This window comes from Wolffia australiana, chromosome 14 (assembly GCF_029677425.1).
Source record: "Wolffia australiana isolate 7733 chromosome 14, ASM2967742v1".
NCBI lineage: Eukaryota > Viridiplantae > Streptophyta > Magnoliopsida > Alismatales > Araceae > Wolffia > Wolffia australiana.
This window is the reverse complement of record NC_135848.1, coordinates 4,085,945-4,111,723: the sequence shown is the minus strand read 5'-3', so window position 1 is coordinate 4,111,723 and position 25,779 is coordinate 4,085,945. Positions and strand designations below refer to the sequence as shown.

Sequence of the window (25,779 nt, the reverse complement as noted above, 5' to 3'; positions counted from 1 at the left end):
TAGGGCCAGATACATAGATTGGATAAATAATTGAATTGCCTTACTAGCCTCCCTTGGACGATCCCTATACTCATCATTATACATCTTAAGTTTAGGGTTTTATAAATTTTATTGCATAAGCTGAAATCAACAACGACAATGGATAAAAATTGGATAATCACCCCTATTTTTGGCTTATCAATAGCACTGTAAAACATCTCTCAATCTCTCATCCAATTCACTCCATGTCATCTCTTTCCTCTCTCTCTCTCATATCATTGACTTTTTATCATCCCTTTCTTCTATCTCTCTCTCTCTTTATATTGCACTGTCTATCATCTATCTCATCTCTCTATTTTTTACTACTCACTGTAGAACTTCTCTCCATCTCCCATCATATTTACTCTATATCATCTCTTTCCTCTCTCTCATATTATTGAATTGTTTATCATCCCTTTCTTGTATCTCTCTCTCGCTTTTATACTACACTTTCTATCATCTATCTCATCTCTCTATCTTTTACTATTCACTGTAAAACATCTCTCCATCTCCCATCAGATTTACTCGATATCATCTCTTTCCTCTCTCTCATACTATTGGCTTTCTATCATCCATTTCTTCTATCTCTCTCTCTTATATACTGCACTTTCTAGCATCTATCTCGTCTCTCTATCTTATACTATTCACTGTAAAACATCTCTCCATCTCTAATCCTATTTACTCTATATCATCTCTCTCATCTCTCTCTCATACTAACTTTCTATCACCCCTTTCCTCTCTCTCAAATACTGCACTTTCTAGCATCTATCTCATCTCTCTCTCTTAAACTATTCATTGTAAAACATCTCTTCATCTCTAATCCTATTTACTCTATATCATCTCTCTCATCTCTCTCTCATACTAACTTTCTATCACCCCTTTCCTCTCTCTCAAATACTGCACTTTCTAGCATCTATCTCATCTCTCTCTCTTAAACTATTCATTGTAAAACATCTCTTCATCTCTAATCCTATTTACTCTATATCATCTCTCTCATCTCTCTCTCATACTAACTTTCTATCACCCCTTTCCTCTCTCTCAAATACAGCACTTTCTTGCTTCTATCTCATCTCTCTCTCTTAACTATTCACTGTAAAACATCTCTCCATCTCCCATCAGATTTACTCTATATCATCTCTCTCATCTCTCTCTCATACTAACTTTCTATCACCCCTTTCCTCTATATCTCAAATACAGCACTTTCTTGCATCTATCTCATCTCTCTCTTAAACTATTCACTGTAAAACATCTCTCCATCTCTCATCCTATTTACTCTATATCATCTCTCTCATACTAACTTTCTATCACCCCTTTCCTCTCTCTAAAATACAGCACTTTCTTGCATCTATCTCATCTCTCTCTCTTAAACTATTCACTGTAAAACATCTCTCCATTTCCCATCCTATTTACTATATATCATCACTTTCCTCTCTCTCATACTATTGACTAACTTTGTATCATCCCTTTCTTCTATCTATCTCTTATATACTGCACTTTCTAACATCTATTTCATCTCTCTCTCTTAAACTATTCACTGTATAACATTTCTCTATCTCTATTCATAAATCTTTATATATCTCTCAAGATAGTTCTTTCTCTCTCTGTGTAAGCGTGTCTTGGTCAGGTCTTCTTCCCCAACGCCGTCGCGGATGTCGGATTCTTACCCGAAAGGAGGTATCTATGGAAGCGGTCCTCTTCGATCGAGGTAATTCGACCACCCACGTCGCCAATCCGCGAAAATCTTGCTTGAATTTAGATTCTGAGCAAGATCCAACCTCAGGATGGTCAATTTCTTGTCTTATTGTTGACCCCGTGGGTGGGTTCTTCTTGTGAATGGTCAATTGCCTGAAATACAGAAGAGATTTGATTGTTGAAGCTGATCCGCGGTTGATTCGGGCGTGGTAATCTTGTATTATTTCAATTTTAGGGAGGGTATCAGCGCGAGATCCGTGGCAAGCAGTTCGGGGGGTGGAGATGTACAGCTGCAGATAGATCCAATGCATGTGGACTTGGATGATCGTATTAGTGTTCTCCACCGGCAGATTGGCCAGCTTAAAGGCGTGAGTATCTTTTTTCTGGATATTAGGTTCTGCATCACGGTGTCATTTACCATCTAAAATATTTGATCTTGACCTGTAATTCATCATTTTTTCAACAGATTAATATCAAGAAAACATACCGATCATGAATTCAAATTTTAAATCATACAAATTTGATGAATTCTGGGAGTCTTTTTTTTTCAAAGGCAGCTAAAAAATGGTTGACTGAAATTCAAGTTTCTACACTGATTATAAAAAACAGAGAACAAATGTCAAAATAAAATGGATGAGGGCTTTTGGAGGAACGTTTTGATATATGAGAAAGGGTGGGAAGAATGAGTATTTTTTCTCTTGTTTTGATTACTTTGGAAGTCTGTGGTATTATTTATAAAGCTTCTCGATGAACCCTGAAATTCCCTGTAATAATGTGAAATATTTGTCGAGGGACGCAGAAAATACCATCATATTTACAAATTGGGATGTTTCTTCTGGATGGTTTTAAATCATTGTTTCTAAAATGCTCCAAAAACGCATTAATGCTTCTTGATGCAAGAAAACTCTTTGAGTCAGATGATTATCGACTATAGAAGACCATCAATCTTCAGACGGATGTTACAACTTCAATGAAGATGAAACAACGACTTTGATTCTATTCTTTATAGTCTAGTGTCCAGAAATAAATAAATAAAGGTAGTTTGAACTAAGAGAAAAAAATTTTGAAAGACGGTTTGTATCCGCACTCAAACCTAGTTCTCCAAATGTCAAAATCTCTTTACTTCGTTTTTCATGCTTCTTGATTTAAATTTTGCTTAAAACTTTGTTTTTCAAGCAGTATAGTGCATTCACGATAATGAATAAATATGAAAAAGTTTGAGCCATTTTTTCTTAAAAATTCTTGAATATTATTTCATCATCTTTTAATTCTCAAGGGTGTGACATTCATTCCATTACGATATTTTTCAGGTTGCTCTTGAGATAGAGACTGAGGCGAAGCTTCAGAACAACCTGCTGGCTCAGCTGGTAAGCTTGATCGCCATGTGTATCCTTAATTCACATTTTTTATTGAATTATGATATTACTTCAAACCAATAAAATAGTGGAAATCTACTTGGGTATTTTTTTTTGAGTTTTTTAGAATTTATCTTAAACTTATATACAAGTTTATTTTAGATTTACATTTTAAATAACATAAGTTTTCCCACGAGAACATTCCTTGATATTTTTTATGACTCTTCTGTGACTTCAAAATTTTCTCGAAATAAACCCCGGTGTCAAAGATGAACATATTTTAGCTTCATATGTTACATATATTAAGAAATAAAATTAATCTGTTAACAGGTAGGGTCAGCAATTGGATCGGATTACCTAGGTCAAGGTTAGATCAAAGTTAGCTAGATCAATCTTTATATCAATCTAATGACCTTGATCTATGACAGGGTAGGATGACTCGATCAATCAACATGGCAGTACAGAGATTAGAATGAGCCGATCGATCTACGATCAATGGCCGATCCAATTCGGTGGGCCCATTTAGTGGAATGGACCAACTCTATTTGATCTACCCATTAAAAATGATTTTTCGATCTTTTTTATCTGTACTATAGTAAGAGAGAGTGAAAGCAAGAAGCATTTCAATCTTTTAAGGTTAATCGATTGATATTTTTTTTATTTTTTGGTCGATCTCAATAAATCGTGATCGATCCTGGATTGATCAAAATTCTAATAAATTTAAATTGATCTGCCGGTCAGATCAATCCTGATCGTTGTCAATAGGCCCCTATTTACCGTTGGGAAAATCAAGTCTTTTTTACGTTGGAAAAATAATTTTTTTGTGGTCTAGCCCATAATACTAGGAATCAAAAAACCCAACACTGATTTAAGGTTAAATTTCGTACTTTAGAAGATATTTTTGCAAGCAACTTAATTTTTTATCATTTTTTTCGCTGATTTTAACCCATATTTTATCAATGATTAAAAAAAACAGCAAAATACGATGACAAAAGCTCAAGCAGGCCTGAAGAACAACATGAGAAGGCTGAACAAGCGGATCTTCCAGCAGGGCTCCAACCACGTCGTGCACGTCGTCATGTTCGCTCTTCTCTGTTTCTTTCTCGTCTACTTGTGGTCCAAATTTTCCAAAATATGAAAACTACTACCATCAATGAAAACTATTACATTCTAAACTCAATTTTGGAGAAAAACCCCACTTAAAAATCCCGTGTAAAAATATTTCATCTAAAAAGGCACTGTTATTTTTCCCAAAAACCGGAATGTATTATTGTCCTTTCTAGGATTATGAAATCAATTAGTATGCTCGAAGATTGGATTGGCTGAGAAGGTTGATGAATTTAATAATGTATTTGGTCGGAATCTTCGAAAATATATGAATTTAGATGATGGGTCAATTAAATACAACTTACCCAAGAACTTGTTATATAAAAATCAGATCAAATTCGGAGCGGATTGATGGTTGTGCATCCAATCCGATCACTCTGCCTCCCATCTAAAAATTTGTTTATCAGCAAAATCTTGAGGAATTTGTTGCTTTTTTTAACTAAATAAAAAGCTACTGATATCCTTTTAAGACTACAAATTAAGGCTCAGCAGAATTGGGACATTTTTCGAGTACTCGGATGTCATTTTTCAAACTATCTTCTATAAAACTCCACAACTGAAAACTCTCTTTGAAATTTGAAGCTCTTTCTCTCATTATGCCCAAGGTGAGAGATAAAATTTAGTTCAATCCAATCACTGAAAAAAATAATTCTTTTTCACACTAACCCAAAGATAAATAATATAATGACCTGCACCACAGGACATCTCTAAGAGAAAATTCCATCCAAGTCGTTTATCCCTTTCTATACCGAGATAGAAAGAGAGGAAAGTATCAAAATCTAGATCAAATTCATCAAAACTCAGAGGGGGTGATGACGTCGTCGATCTTGAGGATCATCTTGACGACTTGAGTGGCGAGGAGGATCTGCTGCTGCTTGCCGATGAGCGTCTCGAACACGTTCTGCTCTCGCATATCCGTCGTCCCCACGTCGTTGCAATCGATCCCGCAGTGCGGGTTCTTCTCCTGATTCCACATATGAACCCCCAAAAGAAAACAGACTAAACGTCAAAACTAATATAAACATTCAAATTCAAATTAAATTTTATCTGTCAAAGTAAAAGTTAATATAAATGTAACTCTAAAATTAATTCAAAAAGAAATTCTACAACTACTTATAAAACAAATTATAGAACTAATTATCAAATTAATAATTAAATAAATTATAATCTATAGTGATTATAAATTAAGTATTCATTATATACAAGTAATTTTTAAATGAATTAAAAAACGATTATAACACTATTTAGATAAATATATAAAACTATATTTAAATTAGTTAAAACTATTTATAAAATTAATTATCAAAGTAAATATAAATATATAAGTAAATGAGAATATAAATATAAAAGTATACAAGTAACATAAAATACAAATATAAACAATTGACCTTGATTTGCTGGGCTTTGACTGCGGTCAGCGTGTCAATCGGTTGCAGGCCGCTGTTCTCCGCCAGCGCCATTGGAACGTAATCCAGAGCTTCAGCAAATGCCCTTATCGCATACTGGCCCACAATAAACAAATTAACCATTTTTTAATTAATTTAAACAAACACCTCATCAGTCGGTAAAAATAACATCTATTGATTAATCAACAAGTGAATAATTTAGTTTAAGAAAGAACAACTTGTATTAACTTGAAGAGAAAATAAAGAATCATCGCATCCGTCTATGATAGTATTAATTAAGAAACAAAATATTGAGAACCACTTAATGGTAGAACACGGTTTACCATCGAAAACAAGAAAACAACATTTGCTTTTTGGTTCCTGTCGGTATCAAATTTACTAGTGAATAAATCGTTCAAAATAGTATAAGAAGAATAGAGAGAACAGAAACGGGACAATGATGAGCATTATCTGACACGGAAAACAAAAAAATCTTCATATCCCTCTATTGATGGCAGCAAATTCATTATTTCTGATTAGTGCAGACCCAATCACCACAAATCAAGATGGCAATCTGGTATATTAATGTATGATAACATATTTATTGATTTAATGTCAAAATAGTTGGGGTAGAACCTGTTCAACTCCCGGGTAACGGTCGGCAGCCGCCTCCACGGCGATGGAGCACGCAATTTCTGCCGACCCGCCTCCGTAAACAATGGAATTGTTACGGATCAAATTCCTCGCCACGCACAGTGCATCGTGGACGCTCCTTTTAGTTTCTTCGACCATCATCTTATTCCCTGGATAATTCCATCAAATCAGTAACTTAAAGCTGATTTTGTGTCACTTCAGATGATTTTTTTGAAATCAGTTCGTTGAAGGAAAACGAGCGGTATTTTAGAATGTTTTATATGTCCAAATGAATTTCTGAAATCGGTTCATCGAAAGAATGCAAAGGTTGTTTATTTAATGTTGCATCTGTTTCAATGAATTTCTGAAATCAGTTCATCCAAAGAATCTACGAAAGTTGTTTATTTAATGTCCCATCCGTTCAAATAAATATTAGAAATCAGATCATTGAAAGAATTGGCTTATAATTAGCAGAGCAAAGATGAAATTTTGTACCTCCGCGGATGAATATCGTCACAGCCTTAGAGTTCGCGCACCGTTCGATGTACAGCATCCGTTCTTTCGTTGTTCCGAATGATTTTTCTCTGACGAGACCAGCCTGGCGAAGAAATTCCCAGATTGATAAACAAAAAATACACAAAACAATTGAATATAGATGGGTTACCTTTCCAAGCTTTTCCGGAGTCAATTCCTGGAACCTAGGGACGATCCTTCCTCCTACAGTCCAATTAAAGTTAGTCGTTTTATATTACATAATTTTTAATATTCTGAAGATAAAATATGGTTTACCAGTGGCGATGGCGATTAATTCAAGTTCTACACCACCAACCCATCTGACGGCCGGCAGATTTCGATGCATCAAGAGATGATTAGCTTCGTCATCGAATCCCCACTGGCATATAACCAGAGTTGCACCCACGTCCTGTTATCATAATTTCAGGCTTTCAATTTCGTAATATCATGTTATCATGTGCTCTTCAGTAAACATCCAACAAGTTTTTTTGGAAAAATGTGCGGGATGACTTTCATGAGCTTTTTTAAAGGGTGGGGATGAATCAGTTTGCATGCTTCATTTAGAATGGGCATCCTGTCTTTAATCTAACAATCCACCGCTGATGCCTAATGGTGATTTAAGAGCGATGAAAGTCGATACATCAGTTTAACTTGATATCAGAATGTTCAAAAAGAAACTTGATATCAGGATGCAAAAGAATGACGCATAACATAAACCAAGTGGAATCAAATAATCAGTGAGAATTTGGAAAATAGAAAATGGTTCACCCGAATAGATCTAAGGAAAGGAGCGAATAAGTCATCTATAAGCAAATTGATTTCTTTTTTAGTATGAAATAATTCTTAATAATATTTGGGTTACTCGCACCCAACTTTAATACTGAAATACATTAATTGGATATTCCAATGCGAATCAGCATCCTGATGCAAAAGAACGATAGGACCATATGATTAAAGTAAAACAAAGCACAAAAATGTAAAAACTAAATAAAGAAAAACTAATTCTAACCACAGTAAACCATAGGGGCATATCCCAAATCCGTTACCCTTAACCATTAAATAAAAAACAGAAATATGGAGCTATAAACCAAAGATGACATGCCATGAAAATTGAGCTGATTTTCTTCGAAAAAAATCGAGCTGATGACAGAAGATATTAGAAAAGAAAATTAAGAGATGATGATGTGCTGACCTTGCACTTCTGAACCATATCATCGAAGTATTTCTGCTCCTGGTGACGTAAGGTCTGGAACTTCTCAACAGTATCAATGTCAACCTTGTGCTTGGTCTTCGGCTTCGGGGGCTCGAATGGGCAAGTGAGAATGGCAATCTTCGCATCTTTGATTTGCTTGGGCATCTGGGGATGACTCATGTCCTTGTCAACAATGATTCCGTGGATCAGCTCTGTGTCTTCCAGTTTCCCTCCTACTTTACCTTCTACTTTTATTAAGTCCAGATTCACGTCCTTCCTCTCCAGATCAGCGACTGCCAGCACGGCGTTGACAGCAATGGCAGCTAGCTCTCGCTTCTGACGACTTACACTGCAACAAAGAATGACCATTCTCACTGTAAAACATGGAATTACCGATGAACATTTATGTGGGCTAGCCAACTCATATATATTTGACAAATAGTTCTACAGATTGGTTTCTGTTGATCCTTGATGACAGAGGCACACGGAGGAAGAATTTAAGTTTTATGAATTAAAGGGAAATTTGAAAGACAAATCGTGAGAATACACTTCATCTTTCCTATCTCAATAATCTTTATAACAAGTCCAAATCTGTTTGTACTTTCCTAAAAATAGATGATTTTTAAAAGAAACAAGAAATGGTCCATACGCTGATTGAGAGAAAAAAGATTAATACATGCCGGTCCTTATCCGGCCACAAGGGCCACGGAAGATTACCAAGCATGAGTATAAAATCATCATGGAAAATTATTCTCCCTCAGTTAAAGACTTCATAAAACAGAAATTAATAGATAGAGCAAAAAACATTATGCTTGGGTACCAACTTTTTCTCGCCAGCCTTGCCTGACAGAATAAAATTAAAGCCGATTGCAATTTCGCAAAGAAAAAGTTAACTTGTCGCAAGGGTATAATGAAGACCTCAAAAAAGGGGAATCAACAATCAATAGTGGAAAGATAAAACTAAAGGGAAAAAACAATCGTATTTTTAAAAAAATTCAGCCAAGACGTGGGTCAATAACAGCATCCACAAAAGAACACTTGAAATCTTTCAGGAACTTTATTCTCTAAAAATAGGACTCGAGTAACGAAAAAACGAAAACTTACATTTTGGAGGACAATGTAGTTGAGCAGGTCCGTACCAAAGGCTCTGTATCTGTCACACTAAATTCAAACTTGTGTGAGATCTTTTCCATGTGCTCCACGGCAATTCTAGAAGCCATCTCATAGCCCTCAGCTACCCTAATTGGGTGAATTCCACGTTCCAAAAGCTTCTCAGCTTGTTCAAGCAGAGCACCGGCCAAAACAACAACACCAGTCGTACCATCGCCAATTTCATAGTCCTGGCTGCGAGAAAGTTCAACCATTAACTTGGCGATCTGATTGTCAACATCCATCTGCTCCAAGATTGTTGCCCCATCGTTTGCTTCACAAATCAAGAAATGATTGTTAAAAGCTTAGACATAATAAGAACCCGCTAAAGATGTTGAACATTCAGAAAATTTTTGAATTTGTTTCCGGAATAGGTCAAGAGTTTCTCTCAAGGACACCGATAAGACAATGACAAAAGTTCCAACCGCCTGGGAAGTCGTCCGTGAAACATTCCTAAAACCTTATAAAAAGTATGAACTAGGAGAAAGCATATTTAAACATTTTAAATGTCACCGTTATGAAAATTTTAGGATTTGTTTCTCGAATCATTAAAAAAGTTTCTCTTGATTACAACATTAAACCGAGAAGATCGTGATAGAACACCTAAGCTTCTGCAAAGCTGCCCGTCAAAATTATTTAAGACATTACGAAAGCAGGAGATTAGAATGACAGGCACGTACGTAACAAAAAGAAAATTCCTTAAACCCTAACTCCTTGAAATCATAATCCAACATATGATCAGAGAAACCAGCATCCAGCATAGAATAAGAAATGCGGGATTGTAGCATCTAGTCCACATCCTAGTGGCCCAGTAAGAAAGACGGAGGCTAGATGAAAAATCACAACAAAGGTAGAACATTTAGAAAATCATTCAAAAGTTTCCACAAAGCCCAAAATGTAACAAAAAAGGCCCAAGTTTCTGAAATGTCACATATGATAAATATTTCCTCGTAACATTTCATTCGGGCGAAATCAGAAACATGATAAATAAAAATAACAGCGATTCATCCATATAAAATAACATGATCACCACTAAACCCTAGCCCTCCCCCAAATTACTGCCCAACATATGATCAGAGACACCAGCATCCAGCATGGATGAAAATATCAACAATGCAATATTCTAAAAGAACATGATCCGTGAAACCCTAACCTTCCCGGAAGTCACGTCAAATCAAATGATCGGAGACATCAGTACCGAGCATGGATATGACAAGGGAGTATGTAGCTGGAGGCTTGATGAGAAATCGCATAAAATATTATGTAAAAAATTATTAAATCATCAAACGCTTTCTCTAAAGCACATGAAGCAAAAAAGATCAAGTTTCAAAATCCCACATATCAAACACTACATTCAAGAGAACTCAGAAATATGAGAATACCAGCGACGCATCTTGAGAACTCGAAACAAAGGTAGAAGATTTTCAAAATCATCCAAAACTCTTTCTAAAACACAAGATGAAACATAGAAGATCCCAGCTTCAAAATGCCACATATCAAACACTACACTCAAGAGAAATCAGAATGTGAAAATACCACCGCCGTATCTAGAGAAATCGCACAAATACAGAACATTTCGAGAATAATCCAAAACTTTCTCCAAAACACTAGATCAAACATAGAGGATCCCAGCTTCAGAAATGTCATATATCAAACACTACATTCAAGAGAAATCAGAAGCATGAAAATGCCATCGACGCATCCAGAGAAATCTCAGCAGATAATAGAGCATTCGAAAATCATCCAAACTTTCTCTAAAAGATCCCAGCATCAGAAACGCCACATGTCAAGCACAACACCGAAGAGAAACCAGAAATAACAAAACACCAACGATGCACTATTCCAAAAATAAAAAACACGATCACTAAACCCTAACCCCCAGAAATCACTGCACACCCTGCGATCCAGAAAGAACTCGATCGAGATAAACTACGACAAGGGTTAGTCTCATCCTGATGAAACCAGAAATAACAAAACACCAAAAACGCATTTTTCCAAAAAAAAAAACACCATCACTAAACCCTAACCACCCCAGAAATCACTGCACACCTTGCGATCAGCATCCAGAAAGAACTCGATCGAGATAAACTAGGACAAGGGTTAGTCTCATACTGATGATAACGTCTCCGTCGGGGGATTGCAGCATCTTGTCCATGCCCTTGGGCCCCAAAGAAGTGCGAAGAATGCGAGCGACGGCCTTTCCGGCCGCGATGTTGGCCTTCTGAGCTTCGAGACCTCGCAGCCTTGTCTTCTGCTCCTGTTCTCGCAAGATGATGAAGGGCCTTCCATACTCGTCGAACGCGAGCGCCATTCTCTCCGCCTGCTCGCGAGCAGAAGAGAGAGAAAGAGAGCTGCAGAAGAGAGAGAAAGCTGGAGGAGGGAGAAGGAGCTCTGTATTTATAGAAACCCTACGCTTATCGGGTTCGGATCTTGGCCCGGTAAGCCTGAAACCCGGATTCAAGTATTCGGTTGTGGTGACTGAATCTCTACTACTAACAAGTAATAATAGGAATTGGTGTACCCTTCTGGACTCTGATTGGATGAAAAGAGAGAGAGAGAGGGAGAGAAGAGAGAGAGTGATAGAGAAGAGAGAGTGTGAGAGAAGAGAGAGAATGAGAGAGAAGAGAGAGAGTGATAGAGAAGAAAGAGGGTGAGAGAGAAGAGAGAGAGTGAGAGAGTGAGAGAGTGAGAGAGTGAGAGAGTGAGAGAGAAGAGAGAGAGAGAAGCAGCAGCATACTCTCGGGCGGGGTGACTACGTCGTGCATAAGAGAGTGGGGGTCAGGAGGTTCGTCGCTCGCTCGCTCTAACAATAATTTAATACGGCACGCCGTCGAGAAAGCGACAGTAGCAGGCAACCAACAAATGGATCATGGAGAGTTCGCAAGTAGCTTAAATCTTACAGCTTGAGAACAAGCGCAGCCGATTTTCCTCCAGCGGTTGCTTCGAGCAAAAGGTGATTAATTCCGTTCTTGCGCTCCACGATCGGTTATCATACGTCCTATTTCTTCTAATCTCAATCTGAGATCCTAAATTTCGATCGAGAAGCCCTAAATTTTTATCTAGAAGTTATTTGCTCAAAAATTTAGATCTCAGTGATAAAGAAAGATGAAGAGATCGAGAAAATTTCTATCGATGGACATCGAAGTTCTCCATCGATCAGAATATTTTCATCAAATTGATCGGAAGTTATTTGCTCTAAAATTTATATCTCAGTCTCCCGATCGAGAGTCCACATTCGATCATCTCGAATGAGTTCATATCCATACCTTTTGACAGAGAAGTACAAATTCGATCCGATAGACATCCCCAAATTCTGATTGAAGAGTCCACATCCGATCGAGATCCCTACATTTTGACAGAAAATAAAATTTTGACTGTAAAGTTCAGATTCTGGTTCAGGAGCCCTAATTATTTTCCTTCTCTATTGCCCTAAATTCTGAAATATATGTCGTTCAATCGGTATTTTCAGCATCATCAATTGTGGTTATTTGATGGGTTTGAGTTTGATTTCTGCTCTGTTCATTTTTTATGATGTAAGGTGGCAGTCGGCAGAAGAGACAACTTCGCCGAGTAAACGGCATTTCATCTTTTTAAGATGGGTTTTTAAAATTTCAGATGGAGATTAATTTGGTTGATTGAAATGAACAAATTTTGATGAATTGGGCGGATGCCCACTGAGATTTTGTCTCATGGATAAACAGCATTTGGTCTTTCTAAACTGGGTTTTTATAATTTTAGTTGGGGATTAGTTTGCTTGATTGACAATAACGAATTTTGATAAATTAGGTGGATGTACACTGAGTTTTAGTTTCATGGGTAAAGGCCAGTTTGTCGTTTGAATCTGGGTCTTAATTTCAGACGGAGATTAATTCGGTTGATTGACAAGACCAAATTTCGATGAAATGGGTGGATGCCCATTTGGTCTTTTTAAGCTGGGTTTTTGTAATCATTAGGTTAGAACTTATTGATTTCTAACTTCCTGCTAAGTTCGTTGGTGACTCGCTCAACGAGAATTTTCTCACTGCCTTTCTATGTATCCTTAGATCTGTAAACGATAATGTGCAAAAGTGGAAGAAGAAGAAAGCGTGGAGAGGGGGCTATTTCCCCCCTTTTTGACGTCACTGTTGCTTACCATCGGGTGGTCTTGCTCTCAAGATATCAGTAAGTTCTTTCCTTGGATCAAATGAACGACACAATCGGTATTTTCAACAACATCAATTGTGGTAATTTCATGGGTTTGAGTTTTATTTCGGCTTTGTTCATCTTTTTTTAATGAATAAGGTGGCAGCAGGCAGAAGAGACAATATTGCCGAGGAAAACTGAGGTGAAAGGGTTCTATAGAGTCGATGTTGATGTTCCAGCAGATGATTGGGTCAACATTATGAACTTTTACGATATTTTGGTTTTAATACCAGTCACTGGTAGGTAAATCCATCTATCCGAGTTTTGATAAATTCCATTTAGTATAAATTTGATCTCTGAGCTTTAGTTCTCTATGGTTGGTCTGAGTGGCTGAAGATGGGATTTTTTATTGACCACAATTGCAGCTGATGGCGGAAATGTCCGGCGACATTTTGCAAGGGTTTAGCGAAGGAGCGATCCAATTTCCTCTGACGGATCAATCACATATCACATTTGGATGGTTGATCTATCAAATTGAACATCAGAAGGATCATGATCGATGGCTCTCAGCACACATCGAACACGCGTGACAAATATGATAGCATATGGCGACACGAATCAAGAAATGCCCACAGTTTTCAGCAATGAGTTATTCAAAATGTATTTTATACAATAATTTAATACTGGTTTATCATTTTTTTATTTTTTAAGTTTTTCAAAATCTGACAATGATTCATTGTTAACATTTATGATTTTAAGAATTCTTTAAATCATCCCCAGATTTATTGTTAATATTTATGATTTAAAGAATTCGAGATACTGATTTTCTTTTCTCTGAGGATGAGGAGCCCTGCTTTCTCTCTCTTCTCTCTCTACCCAAGCGAGCATTGGGAGTGGGCCCCCCTAGAAGGATTAATTAGAAGTATAGTGCACCATCGTCTTGTCTTACGTCCCATTTTTAAGAGGTTCGTCTGAATCGTCTCAGCTTACGTCCCATTTTTAAGAGGTTTGTCTGAATCGCCCCGTCTTATGTCCCATTTTTAAGAAGTTCGTCTGAATCGTCCTGTCTTATGTCCCATTTTCAAGAAGTTTGTTTCAATTGTCCCGTTTTAAGTCCTATTTTTAAGAGGTTTGTCTAAATTGTCTCGTGTTACGTCCCATTTTTAAGAGGTTTGTCTGAATCGTCCCTTCTTATGTCCCATTTTTAAGAGCTTCGTCTCGATCGTCCTATCTAACGCCCCATTTTTAAGAGGTTCGTCTACATCATCTCGTCTTACGGTTCTTATGTCTTACGTCCCATTTTTAAGAGGTTCATCTGAATCGTCTCATCTTACATCCCATTTTTAAGAGGTCCATCTGAATCGTCTCGTCTTACATCCCATTTTTAAGAGGTCCATCTGAATCGTCTTGTCTTACGTCCCATTTTTACGAGGTTCGACTGAATCTTCCCGTCTTACTAAGACGTCCCATTTTTAAGAGGTTCAACTGAATCATCCTTTATTGCGCCCCATTTTGAATTTTTTTATGTTAATGCCAATATTACAAATAGTTAATGTTGGACCTGAAATATTCAGGAAACTAAGTATTTATTGTCATATCATTAATCAAGTTTTCACATCAGTTGCTCTTGATACGAGCAATCAAATGAAAATGTCAGTTATCATATGTATAAATTAATTAATATTGAGTGAAACATTGACATGGTTTCTTGCAAATAAAAAGAACGAGACAAAACATGTTCTCTCAAAATGAATGGTACCTCCCAATATGATTCTTTGAAATCATATTCGGCAAGTTAATATGGTTATTTACATGTTTTTATTAGTTTTACAAAAGATGATTAAAAATTTTAAACAAGTAGACGTAATTGGAATTTTGGCTATCATCTTCTTGTCAACTTAGTCATTTATACATAGATGGTTAATATGGGTGTCCACAAAAAAAACTAAAGTCAAAAACTAGAAAGGACAATGGTAGAAATATATATTGATCTATAAAAATAGATATCCTTCGTTGTCAGAAAAAAACATTCTTTGAATGGCTATCCTGAAATATTAGGGGCATCTCATCCTACCTATATAGTAAGCATGGCTGATTTTGCAAAGATTGGTGTGGAGACACCATAGGTAGATGGTGGATGCTCTTTAGAGTAAGAGTTCGCTAGATTAATCTGTATGAGTCTTTGAATGGTATTTAGACAATTCATGCATGGATCTAATACAGCAAGGACATCTTCTGGATGCATGGATATGTTTTAACTATGAATTGAGAGTTCCTAATCATATGAATCTAAATGTTTTTAGCTCAGATATAGCAAGGATGAAAAGTAGGTGGTTGACTGGTCAAGATGGTATTATTTGCCCAATGATCTATGTTACTTATAATTGGATTGGAGATTTACTAAAGGAAGAAGATGATGTCTAATGTATTCTTGATGTAGTGTCCTCTCACCAATCATCTGCATTCAACACTCAGTCACCCCCAAGGAGCTTCCTAACACCCCTTGGATAAAAGTTAATGGGAATCCAAACCAAATATGTTCCATACAATATCCATTAAGATTTGGATTCATATATGAGCTCGATGTGCTACATAGATGCAATTGTATTGAATTGGTAGAGATGTCAGGGCGAATCACTGCCAATGAGTTATTTTCTATCTTCCCCAATAGGGAATATTCTCAAAAAATACTTTTCCAAAATGTTCAACGAGATTTCTCAATGATGATCTCGGTGAAAGATTGATATCTTGATTAAGATGTAGATCAAACTCATCAGAATGGTTAATTCAAGCAAAATGACATATTTTTGTCAAGATATTCATCAATAACAAAATTAAACATATAAATCATGTCCATTCATGTCAGTTACATGACCCCTAGTTCCATTTGTGCACTCCATTATTTGTGAACCTATCGAGTCGACTTTTGACCCACTCATCAAATCCTATACGTGGTGGAATTTTTTGTTGTGTGTAAATCAATCGCACATTTATATATTGTCCCATGTCCATTACGAGAACACATTAATTATAGTGCATGTGTGATGCTTATAATGAAGCCCATGAATTCAGACTCGGTGAATTATAATGAGATTGTAATATGGAGATCACCAATCTTTGAACATGTTTCTAAATATTCATATTTAAAGGACTCGAGAAGGATATCAAAGTATCCGAATAGAATATCATTGTATAGCCTCACTCATATGATGAGTGTGACTGGTTCCATAGCCGTTAGTGTAGAGACACTAAGGAAAGATAATGGGTGCTCTGTAGTATAAAGTGTTCATTGAATTGATCTGTAGGAATCCCTTAATGGTGTTAAACCAAACTTTCAACAAGGTTGACGCGCATCACGGTTGGGTGAGTGGTCCTTGGACTTGAGATGTATGGTTGACGGACATTCGTACATTGACTATAACCTAAGAGTCTCTAATCATGGGATTTTAAACAGTCATAATTTGGGTGTAATAAGAAGTTCATGAATGTGATTGAGTGGTCAAAATGAGATTTTCTGCCTTTGGTATAAGTGGAGACAACTAAAGGAAGATGATAAAATCAAATCCTTAAAAAAGGTAGTGGAATATAATATATGAGTTCCCCGATTGATTTTTGAAGGCTTCAAAACTAGCTCGAATGACCAACTAGGAATGGATAGTTGAACATACTCTAAGTCATCCCATGAGCTTCAAGTAAATACAAGATTATATGTACCTAGTTACTGATGATAGACATGCTCAACAAGCGAGTTGATACACACTCCTTTGTATCATCTATGCACGAGGTGCAGCTTTGTACCCTGCAGGTTGGAGACTCAACCTATCGATCATGTTAATCTGCTATGAAGTTGATTAATGTATTTGATTAATCTGTTATGAAGATTATATGTACCTAGTTAATGGTTATTGCTCTACTAGAGTTGTAAACTAGGCTGATACATGATCTTTCCCTTAAAATAATTTTTAAATAGCAAAATAAAACCAACATGTTTATGCATTAATATTATAAACTTATGTTGAATAGACGATGACATTCATTATTTAAATGTTTCAATGCAAAAAACAATAACGTAGTGCATATGAAAAAGTATTATGAATGTGTCGTATAAATTGAGCATGTTTATAAATTTAATTAAATAGTATATTATGATATTAATTAATTGTATAATGGGATAACATAAAATTAATCACATAACGCGTAAACATAAATATAACTATGACAATGACCTAAAATTATACATTTATGATTTTTCTGTGCAATTTAATTTTCAATTATATGATTTATATGTTCCTCCAATGTTACTTATAATTTTATCAATATGATTTTTATGGTGAAGCTTGACCTTTTAATCTAATAAAACATACATCATGTTAGTTTATGCCACTCAAGGTTTCAGATATGAATAAAAATATTAATAACTTTCATTACAATCATAGAGCGAGTAAGGCTCGGTTCTAAAGTGAGAAAGTATTGAATAAGTAAAATTTATCTTCAATTCATATTTTTAGGATTTTTTCAAATGTTTCTAACAATCGAATATTATTCTATAAAATAGAGCGAAACACTAATTCAAAATAATTATATGAAGGTTAAAATAATCTTATATAACCAAAATTATCCATTTTTTGTGAATTTAGTTGAATCTTATAATGATAAATAACAATTAAGTACAATTATGTTATCTCATTTAGCATTCTGGGAGTACAGGGGCCTCGGGAGTTCCAAGGAAATGCGTGTGATACTGGTGAGTGGAATAAACTGATTTTACCATCGAGAATTGTGGCAGATATTGTGCCAAATATGCATCAGCAAGTGTCAAAGCAATTTAAGTGATGGGGATTTATGATCTCTGTCAGGGACAATATGGAAGAAGTTACATGCTGGTGAGTAATGGAGTCTTACTAATGAATGATAAGCTGAAAACCTAAGGTATGCTTGGTGATGATCACCTAGAAAAAGGTTGAAGAAATATCTAAAAAATATGAAGATTACACTAACTTTGTCATCATGTGCCTAACATGCTAAGTGTTGTTTTCTCTTCACCAGTCTTGTTTTGAGAATCACTCCTTGAATCATTGGCTTTCAAGCTTTGAGTATGAACCCAAATGAGATTTTGAATGGGAAAATCAGTCAACTAATTGTTGTCAGCAACAAAATCCAAGGGAAACTTTTATTATAAGTGAGATCTAGTTATATATCGAACAATATGGATGAATAGGGGAATGAGAAATAAGTATATCCTCAAATTTTCAACCCAAAACTCTTTGTGGATTGCTATACGTTGCATTATGAAGCTAATTAGTTCTCAATTGTCCAATTTTCTCTCTCATCCTTGATACACGTGGCAGGTCGCTAGTGTGGCACATTTTTTATTTTTTTCTTTTTTCTGATTATCTAAGTAAACCAAAATACGAGATTAAGTCCTTAAAATAAAATACAATCGATAATATCTCACTAAAAATCTAATCAGCCCCTAAAAATATTTGAGTACACCCAAAAGTCTATATTCTGACTAATAAAAATATCTTTTATGGATTCAATATCAGATATTTATGTAAAAATACCACAAAGTTGGGAAAAAAATATTTATTCTAGAAAATGTCAAAAGTTATTTTAGGCCGACATGACATGCATTTGTGATCATTTCAATGAAAATAAACACATAAAAGACATGAAATTAAGATTGAAAATTGCATGTAAATTGTGATCATGAGAATCTAAGAGAAAAAAATTATTATTTTTATGATAGTAAAAAATAGGATGTGTGGTGTGGGTTGATATAATTTACTTGGTGAATTATTATAGGGTTTAAATATCCATACAAGGTTCTAATTTGTATAATTATAATAATTTATCCAATATGCACATGGTAAGGGTCAAATCCAAATGGATAACGTATTGAAAAATAATGTTTAGTAAAAAACACTTCATATTTTTTAGAAGTTTTATATTTTTATTATTTTCTAGGAATTAATTTTAAAAAAAAGAAAAGAGAGATGACTAAAACTAGTTCAAATAAGTGAAATAGTTTATTATTAAATCTAATGATTTATAGTATTTAAATAAAAAATAAAATATAAAATAGGTGAAATTATAGATTGACTATGCTAACCTGATTGTCACACTGGTTAGGGCCCAAGATGGCGGTGTTCATATTTAGTTCAACAGACTTAGATCGTTACTCCATATAAATATTGTAAAATAAGAGATATTAAGCTGACTACAAGATAGAGATAAATATAATGTGCTTATATTATTAGTATCTTTTTTAATTCTAAAAGTTCAACGATCATTGTACTAAACATGCATTTAATGCAAGTAATCACATAGTCATTGCAGATACTGTAGTTACATAATTAAAATAAGGTAAAGATTGTGGAGGCTACATTAAATCGTAATGAAACTTGACTCAGATCCCTATATGTCTTTTAAAGAGTGAGAAACCATATTATTTGACCAAAATTCATAGATAACAATTTGGTCATAACTTTAATAAATGAATTTTTAAAAATGTCCCTTATGATTGTGTCAAACTTATATCATCTGAATAAGGTTGTATTTAAAACATGTCATTATAAATGGATTCCACGAGAGATGAATATGATGCTTATAATGGGGAAATATCATTAGTATTATAAATTGACCAGATAAAATTATATAAACTATATTAGTGAATATATTGGTTCTTTATTTTATTTTTTTTAACCTCACCATGCGACAGGATAATTCAAAAATATAAAATACATAACATAATGCATAATGTTTTTAAGATTACATGAAATTAAACGCATGTTAGATAAAATGTGAAATTTATTCACTTTATTAGTGACTGGAATGAATAAAATTTAATATAAACGGACCCTATAGAGCCTATATTATACATATATCTCAAGCTTATTTCAGAGAAAATTAAATTTGAATTATTAAAACTTTAATGATAAAAATCTTATCCATTTACGAAGTCCCACTGTCATATTTAGGTACTAAAAGTTGCGAATGGTAAAACTTGAGTAAAAACTAACTAGCTAATATTCAAATTACACATTTCATATTAACCTAAAATAAAATTAATATTCTTCCCACACATGTCCGAAGAATAAAAGTGCATGCATGTTTTTTAAACGGCCACATAACAGAAGCATAATAAACATTCCATTAAGTTCTAAACTGTCGTTGAATTTCTATGAAGGTTTAATCCCATGTTGAGATGAAATAATGGTTAAGTAATAATCAGGTATTGATGCATGCATCAATGTATTTAATAAAATTCTGTTATGGGAACATGTGTGCATTATTTTTTCATTAATATGGATAAAACTAACTAATGATTTTCCATAGTTATCATTAATTTATACATCCATTGATGTGTTGGGACTAACCCACTTGACTTCCTCAAATTGACGTGGTCATCCTCACACATTCACAAATCACGCTATCTCATATGCACATTCACAAATCACACTATTCCTCAGATTCCCACATCCCTCACCGCCAATAGTGCCCTTGCGCCCTTCCACAACAATCGTGAGGCATGCCCTCCAATGATGCTATGGTTATTCACAAATCACGCTCAATCATTTAACACTCTCCCCCCACCACCATCATTCCCACAACATTTGCTTCTATATATCTATATATGTGCATGTATGTATATATTTCTACATATATATCTATCTGTCCATATGTCTATCTGTCTGTCTATCTATCTATCAATATTTCTATCTATTCGTCTCTTTATCTATATATCAATGTTTCTATCTAATCGATCTATTTATCTATGCATCCATCTATTTATCTATCTATTCATCTATCTATTTATCTTTCTATCCATCTCTCTTTCTTTCTATATGTCTATCTTTATGTTTGTGTGTCCGCATGTGTACATGTCTATCTATCTATCCAGTCACAGGCAAAACTGTAGCACCACAATCACAATCACAACCGCATCCACACCCCTTTCCCTCCCCCCCAGTAATGCATTTACATGCGCCCATGATGATCACAACTAACATACAATTTGTAGAAGTAATTTCATGCATTTATGTGAATGTATTTATTAAAATGATTACACATTTATGTTATTATAGCTTAAAAATATATAGTCCAACTTTAAACAGAAGTTCTCAATTTTATTGATTTATGGTATTTAACATTATTTCTGACATTAAATTTACAAATAAAATTATATTATGACCCATAAAATATATATTTAGGTTTATTTAGATATTTTTTGGATTTTATATATTCTGATTTTTGGATTTTAATATCCAAACTCATGAAGAAAAACACAACTCAGTCTATTGTGCACGTGATGAAGAGGTTATGTGATCTTCATATTTTACTCGTCTTCTTCCTTTTTCCTAGGTTATTTTCGAGATGGCTAGGTTTTCACTGTCACGTGCACCACCTCCAATTCTGCCACACGTGTGCATGTATCCAACTCCATATACGTTACCACCTGTGATGGAGATTAATGTTAATCACATCATCTAAGACTTCTAGTCTGTACAACAATATCAATAAGTTTCCTTATGATCATAAAGTGAGAAAGGGTCAAATTGACACAAAGAAGGAATACGTGGATTTTAGTATTTTTTATTTTAGTATTTATTTTAGGAATTAAATCCAATTCAATAATAGAAAATACATTAAGACTAAATCAACATAGTTATGAAACATGTAAAATATTTATCCAATTTATCTAATAACAATTAAATTTACATTATAATATATTAGTAGATTTTAGCATAATAAATTTACAATAGTAAATTTGTAGAGTATCAAATTTTATAGACAATTTTAGGATTTTTTGGAAATTTCTAATGAGAAATAACAATTAAGTATGTTTAAGTTACCATAATTAGAACATTTGTATCATGATGCGACTAGATTATGGGGAGTGGATGAGTAGAATGGAATTTTAACTTGGTGAATTCTGGAAGAGATGGCTGTGGGTACACACCAACAAGCGGAAGAGTGATGCAGATTTTACCATCGCTGGTGATGATAACCTAGGAAAAGGATGAAGGAGTGAGTTGTCAAAAAATGAAGGTCACACTAACCCATTCATCGTGTGCCAAACAGTTTGAGTGGTCCCTTTTTCTTTGCAAGTATTGATATCAATGCCACTCCTTCAATCCTTTGCTCTCAAAACGCACGAATAGAACCCAACGAGATTTTAAATGAACAAATCACTCACCTAGAATCTAGTCACCTGATGGTCACGAGGAATAAAACCTAAGGGTGCAGTTTTTACCACTTTGAGGGCTCTTTTATAGATATAAGGTGGTGGATGGATATCAAAGGTAATTATAGAACTACAAGTAAAATTTTAGCTTTAAACTTCTATAAGAGTAATCTGGATTGTTCAACATCATAATGTGAATTCAGAGCTATAAGAGCTATTTGATTTGTCACTATCCTCCAATTTTATCTCTCATTTTAAGTAATAAGAACCACATTTATGATAATTTAAATAAATATAAGCACATAAAATACATGAAATTAGTACTAAAAATGGAATGTCATTTTTCATTATCGGTACTTTGTTGTTACCATACACATTTCATCACACCACTGCCAAGTACTGCCAGCTCTCTACAAAAAGTTTCCAAGGACTCGCGGATGTCCAATATTCTATTTCTAAGTTAAATTAAATATCAAAATCCATAGAACATAAGGCAACACATATATTTCACTGATCTATTTGAATTAGGGAATATTTTAGTTAGGAAAAAAATAGGTACGTACACAATATTATATCGCAAAACATTAAAATAGTTTTGATCTTATAATTTTACTTGTTACTATTTCTCCTTTTGTATTTAGGGGTCTCTCTATACTAAGGAAATTATATAATTTTTTGTTAAGTCAGATCACTATAATGATATATTTAACCCAAATTTTATTTTATCATATAGTGTTGTTGTTGGGGAGCAAGGTGTTGTTGTGACTATTAAATTATTTTAATTTTCTGGTAACACATTATGATTGAAGAAACATACCAATGTATGACTTCAAAGGTTATAAAGATTTACCGGATCATTTGATTCCTTTTTTAGAGTACTTCCCTTGTTTAGTCGGCCTGGGTACACTTATTGCTGAGAAATATATTCTAATGAATTTCTGTTATATGAAATAAATAGTGTATATTATGAGAACTATGATCCTTATGATGCCTACTATAGATATATGAGCTATATCATTATAGTTTTTAGTCCACACAAAAAATTAATGGATCCATTTAAGCATCTGTCTGAAAATCATAGAAAATAGCATGACCTTCGTATTATTCATTATATATCCAATCATGGTTTCATCTATAAATCAATGGTATTATGATATGATACAAAATAATACTTCTTTGCTCAATGATCTTTGTAAAAGTGATAAAAAATAAAATAAAGTATTTTAAGAATTACAATGATGACTCAAAGTTTTATTTTCTTACTGAAATGGAGTTATTTTGATATGTAACCAGGGGAACATTTACTGAAATTCGTGATATATCTAAAAGAGGATCATATTTTTTACAAAAATATGGACTGTGATCAGGACATACGTTTTTTACTATCAATATTATTTGAGGATTATAGTTTGTCAGAGAGGTTCTATTTTGAAAGAAAATGAGGATAATATAACTAATGCAAAAATTTTAAAAAATTAATAGGGCTTAGAGGAAAAATTGGATGGAATCAAACTTTAAGCAAAATCATGATCAGATGAATCAAAAGGAATGGCATAGGAATCTGAACTTACACTTTCTATTTTTTATGTGACTTTCCAATGATCATAAATATCAAATTTTAAATGTCCATTTTTTCAGTTAGAAAGGAAAATCATGTATATTCTCAACATAAATGTCATCAAATCCCATACCTATCATATCTCCAATGATCAGAGAGGGACATGGATGACTTCAATCCAAAAATATTGAAGATCCATAAAATAAAATGGATTATGATGTATGTCCTTTGCTCAGAAATTTTGTAATCATGAAGAGTTATATCTTTTTGAGTCATATGCATCATCATCCATGACTTAAATTAATGAGAAAAAAACATGAATGAGTCATACCATGCCTCGTATTGTAATTAAAAAATAGTTACAATATATTTTTAATAAAATGTTTGAAGATGAAATCAATGGAATTGAGAAGGATCAGTATGAAGGTATAATTTGAGAATCAAATTAGTTAAACACAGCTAGAATATTACCTTTCCCATAATCTCCCCTCAGTGGATTCATAGTTAATGCGAAGGGATTTTACGAGTGAAGATTATTTGTCTTTGAACTCATATTCTAGGCATAGCATTTATGCATATGAATGAAGAGAGGATTTTGTTTCATAAATTTATGATGCAATTTATGATATTCATTTTTGATTTTCCATGAAGGAAAATGTTGGATAAGAAAAGCAGGTGAATATTTAATCTATTACTGTAAAATAGTTTTTCACTTCTTAATCAACACTAATGATGATTCCTCTTTCAAGTGTATGTATGAATGAAAATTATGTTGTCAATAGTAATACGATATAGGACCCAACAGTTGAAATGACAAGGTTGACCCAAGAGGTTTGGGAGATAGATTATTTAAGTCAAAGTGCATTGATATGTCACTGAGAACTAAATTTTTTAAACAGTATTTTCAAGTTTGGATGATCGATTTATAGAAAATACATACTACATTGTAAGTTTGATACTATATCACATGATTTGGCATGTGTATATGGAAAATAGCTCACAATATTGAATGAACATCTCCATCTTTTAAACTTCTTGTCCAAGTTGATTTTCTTCTTAAGTCAAGTATCTCTTCGATATAAAATGTTTCATGGTCTGATAAATATATTTTGTCTATAAAAATCTAGGACCAAGATATTTTTCGAACCAACACTCAGCTATAAGTGTGCTCATTTTGATTATCGAACATATCATATAAAAAAATGCGAAGGCTACACTTTCATCTTCTAGGAATAAATCCCAGCTTATATTTCATATTTTCTCATCCATAATTTTTTAATAAACCAATTTATTAGTTTCCTTTCTTTGTCGTTATTTTTGGGTATTCGCCTTTTTTAATTGTAGGTAGCTTTTGGAAAAAGGATTTTATGAGCATTAAATATTCCATGGAAGCTACCATTATTCCAAAAAGTGTAGAATTGAGTTATGGTTAAGAAATATTATCTCTCATTTAGTATATGTATTAAAATCTAGGAAATTTATTTTCATTCGTTGGGGATCATGCTTAAAAATCTTGGTATTACTTACTCCATGCGTCATATTAAGTTGGGGGAATTTTTTCTTGAAACCATGAGATTTTATAACATCATGTGGAGAAATCTTTCCTATCATTGATATTAGAAGCTTGAGTTTAGAGGATGGACTTCTATGGTGGATCAAAGACAGTTCTTGCTAATATGAGACATGAATCTGGATTGGCACGTGGTTGAATTTGAAGAGGCTCTGATATCTAGTGGGTTGGATTGAGGTTCTTAAAATAATGGATTGTACTGTAAGTATGTAATGGATATATTGAGTGAGTTGAGCAACGACAACATTAATGTTTCAACTTTGGCAGCCAGATATTTGTGTCTAGATTGAGTAGAACA

The 25,779-nt window shown here is 34.1% G+C and overlaps 2 protein-coding genes and 1 long non-coding RNA gene across 4 annotated transcripts; 2 read left to right on the top strand and 1 right to left on the bottom strand.

The window, feature by feature from the left end:
- The first annotated feature begins 1,581 nt into the window (after positions 1 to 1,581).
- LOC144712366 (bet1-like protein At4g14600) lies at positions 1,582 to 4,245 on the top strand. Its single transcript, XM_078586623.1, has 4 exons — positions 1,582 to 1,723; positions 1,946 to 2,078; positions 3,021 to 3,077; positions 4,042 to 4,245. Exons 1-4 carry the CDS (start codon positions 1,668 to 1,670, stop codon positions 4,201 to 4,203), a joined length of 408 nt encoding a protein of 135 aa, XP_078442749.1. The 5' UTR covers positions 1,582 to 1,667; the 3' UTR covers positions 4,204 to 4,245.
- A 535-nt stretch (positions 4,246 to 4,780) lies between these two features.
- LOC144711691 (TCP-1/cpn60 chaperonin family protein) lies at positions 4,781 to 11,416 on the bottom strand. The gene is made up of 9 exons (XM_078585693.1): positions 11,157 to 11,416; positions 9,000 to 9,318; positions 7,896 to 8,244; positions 6,980 to 7,112; positions 6,855 to 6,907; positions 6,686 to 6,788; positions 6,194 to 6,360; positions 5,561 to 5,674; positions 4,781 to 5,136 (listed from the first exon to the last, which is right to left on the bottom strand). The coding sequence occupies exons 1-9, from the start codon at positions 11,353 to 11,355 to the stop codon at positions 4,966 to 4,968; spliced, it is 1,608 nt and encodes a 535-aa protein (XP_078441819.1). The 5' UTR covers positions 11,356 to 11,416; the 3' UTR covers positions 4,781 to 4,965.
- Positions 11,417 to 11,601: 185 nt separating this feature from the next.
- Positions 11,602 to 13,945, top strand: LOC144711692 (uncharacterized). 2 transcript variants are annotated; one of them, XR_013583640.1, is made up of 4 exons: positions 11,602 to 11,997; positions 13,088 to 13,205; positions 13,326 to 13,469; positions 13,592 to 13,945. It is a non-coding gene; the product is annotated as an uncharacterized LOC144711692 (long non-coding RNA). The 2 variants fall into 2 exon arrangements; XR_013583639.1 differs by having other exon boundaries at positions 11,608 to 11,997; positions 13,326 to 13,465.
- Positions 13,946 to 25,779: the final 11,834 nt, after the last annotated feature.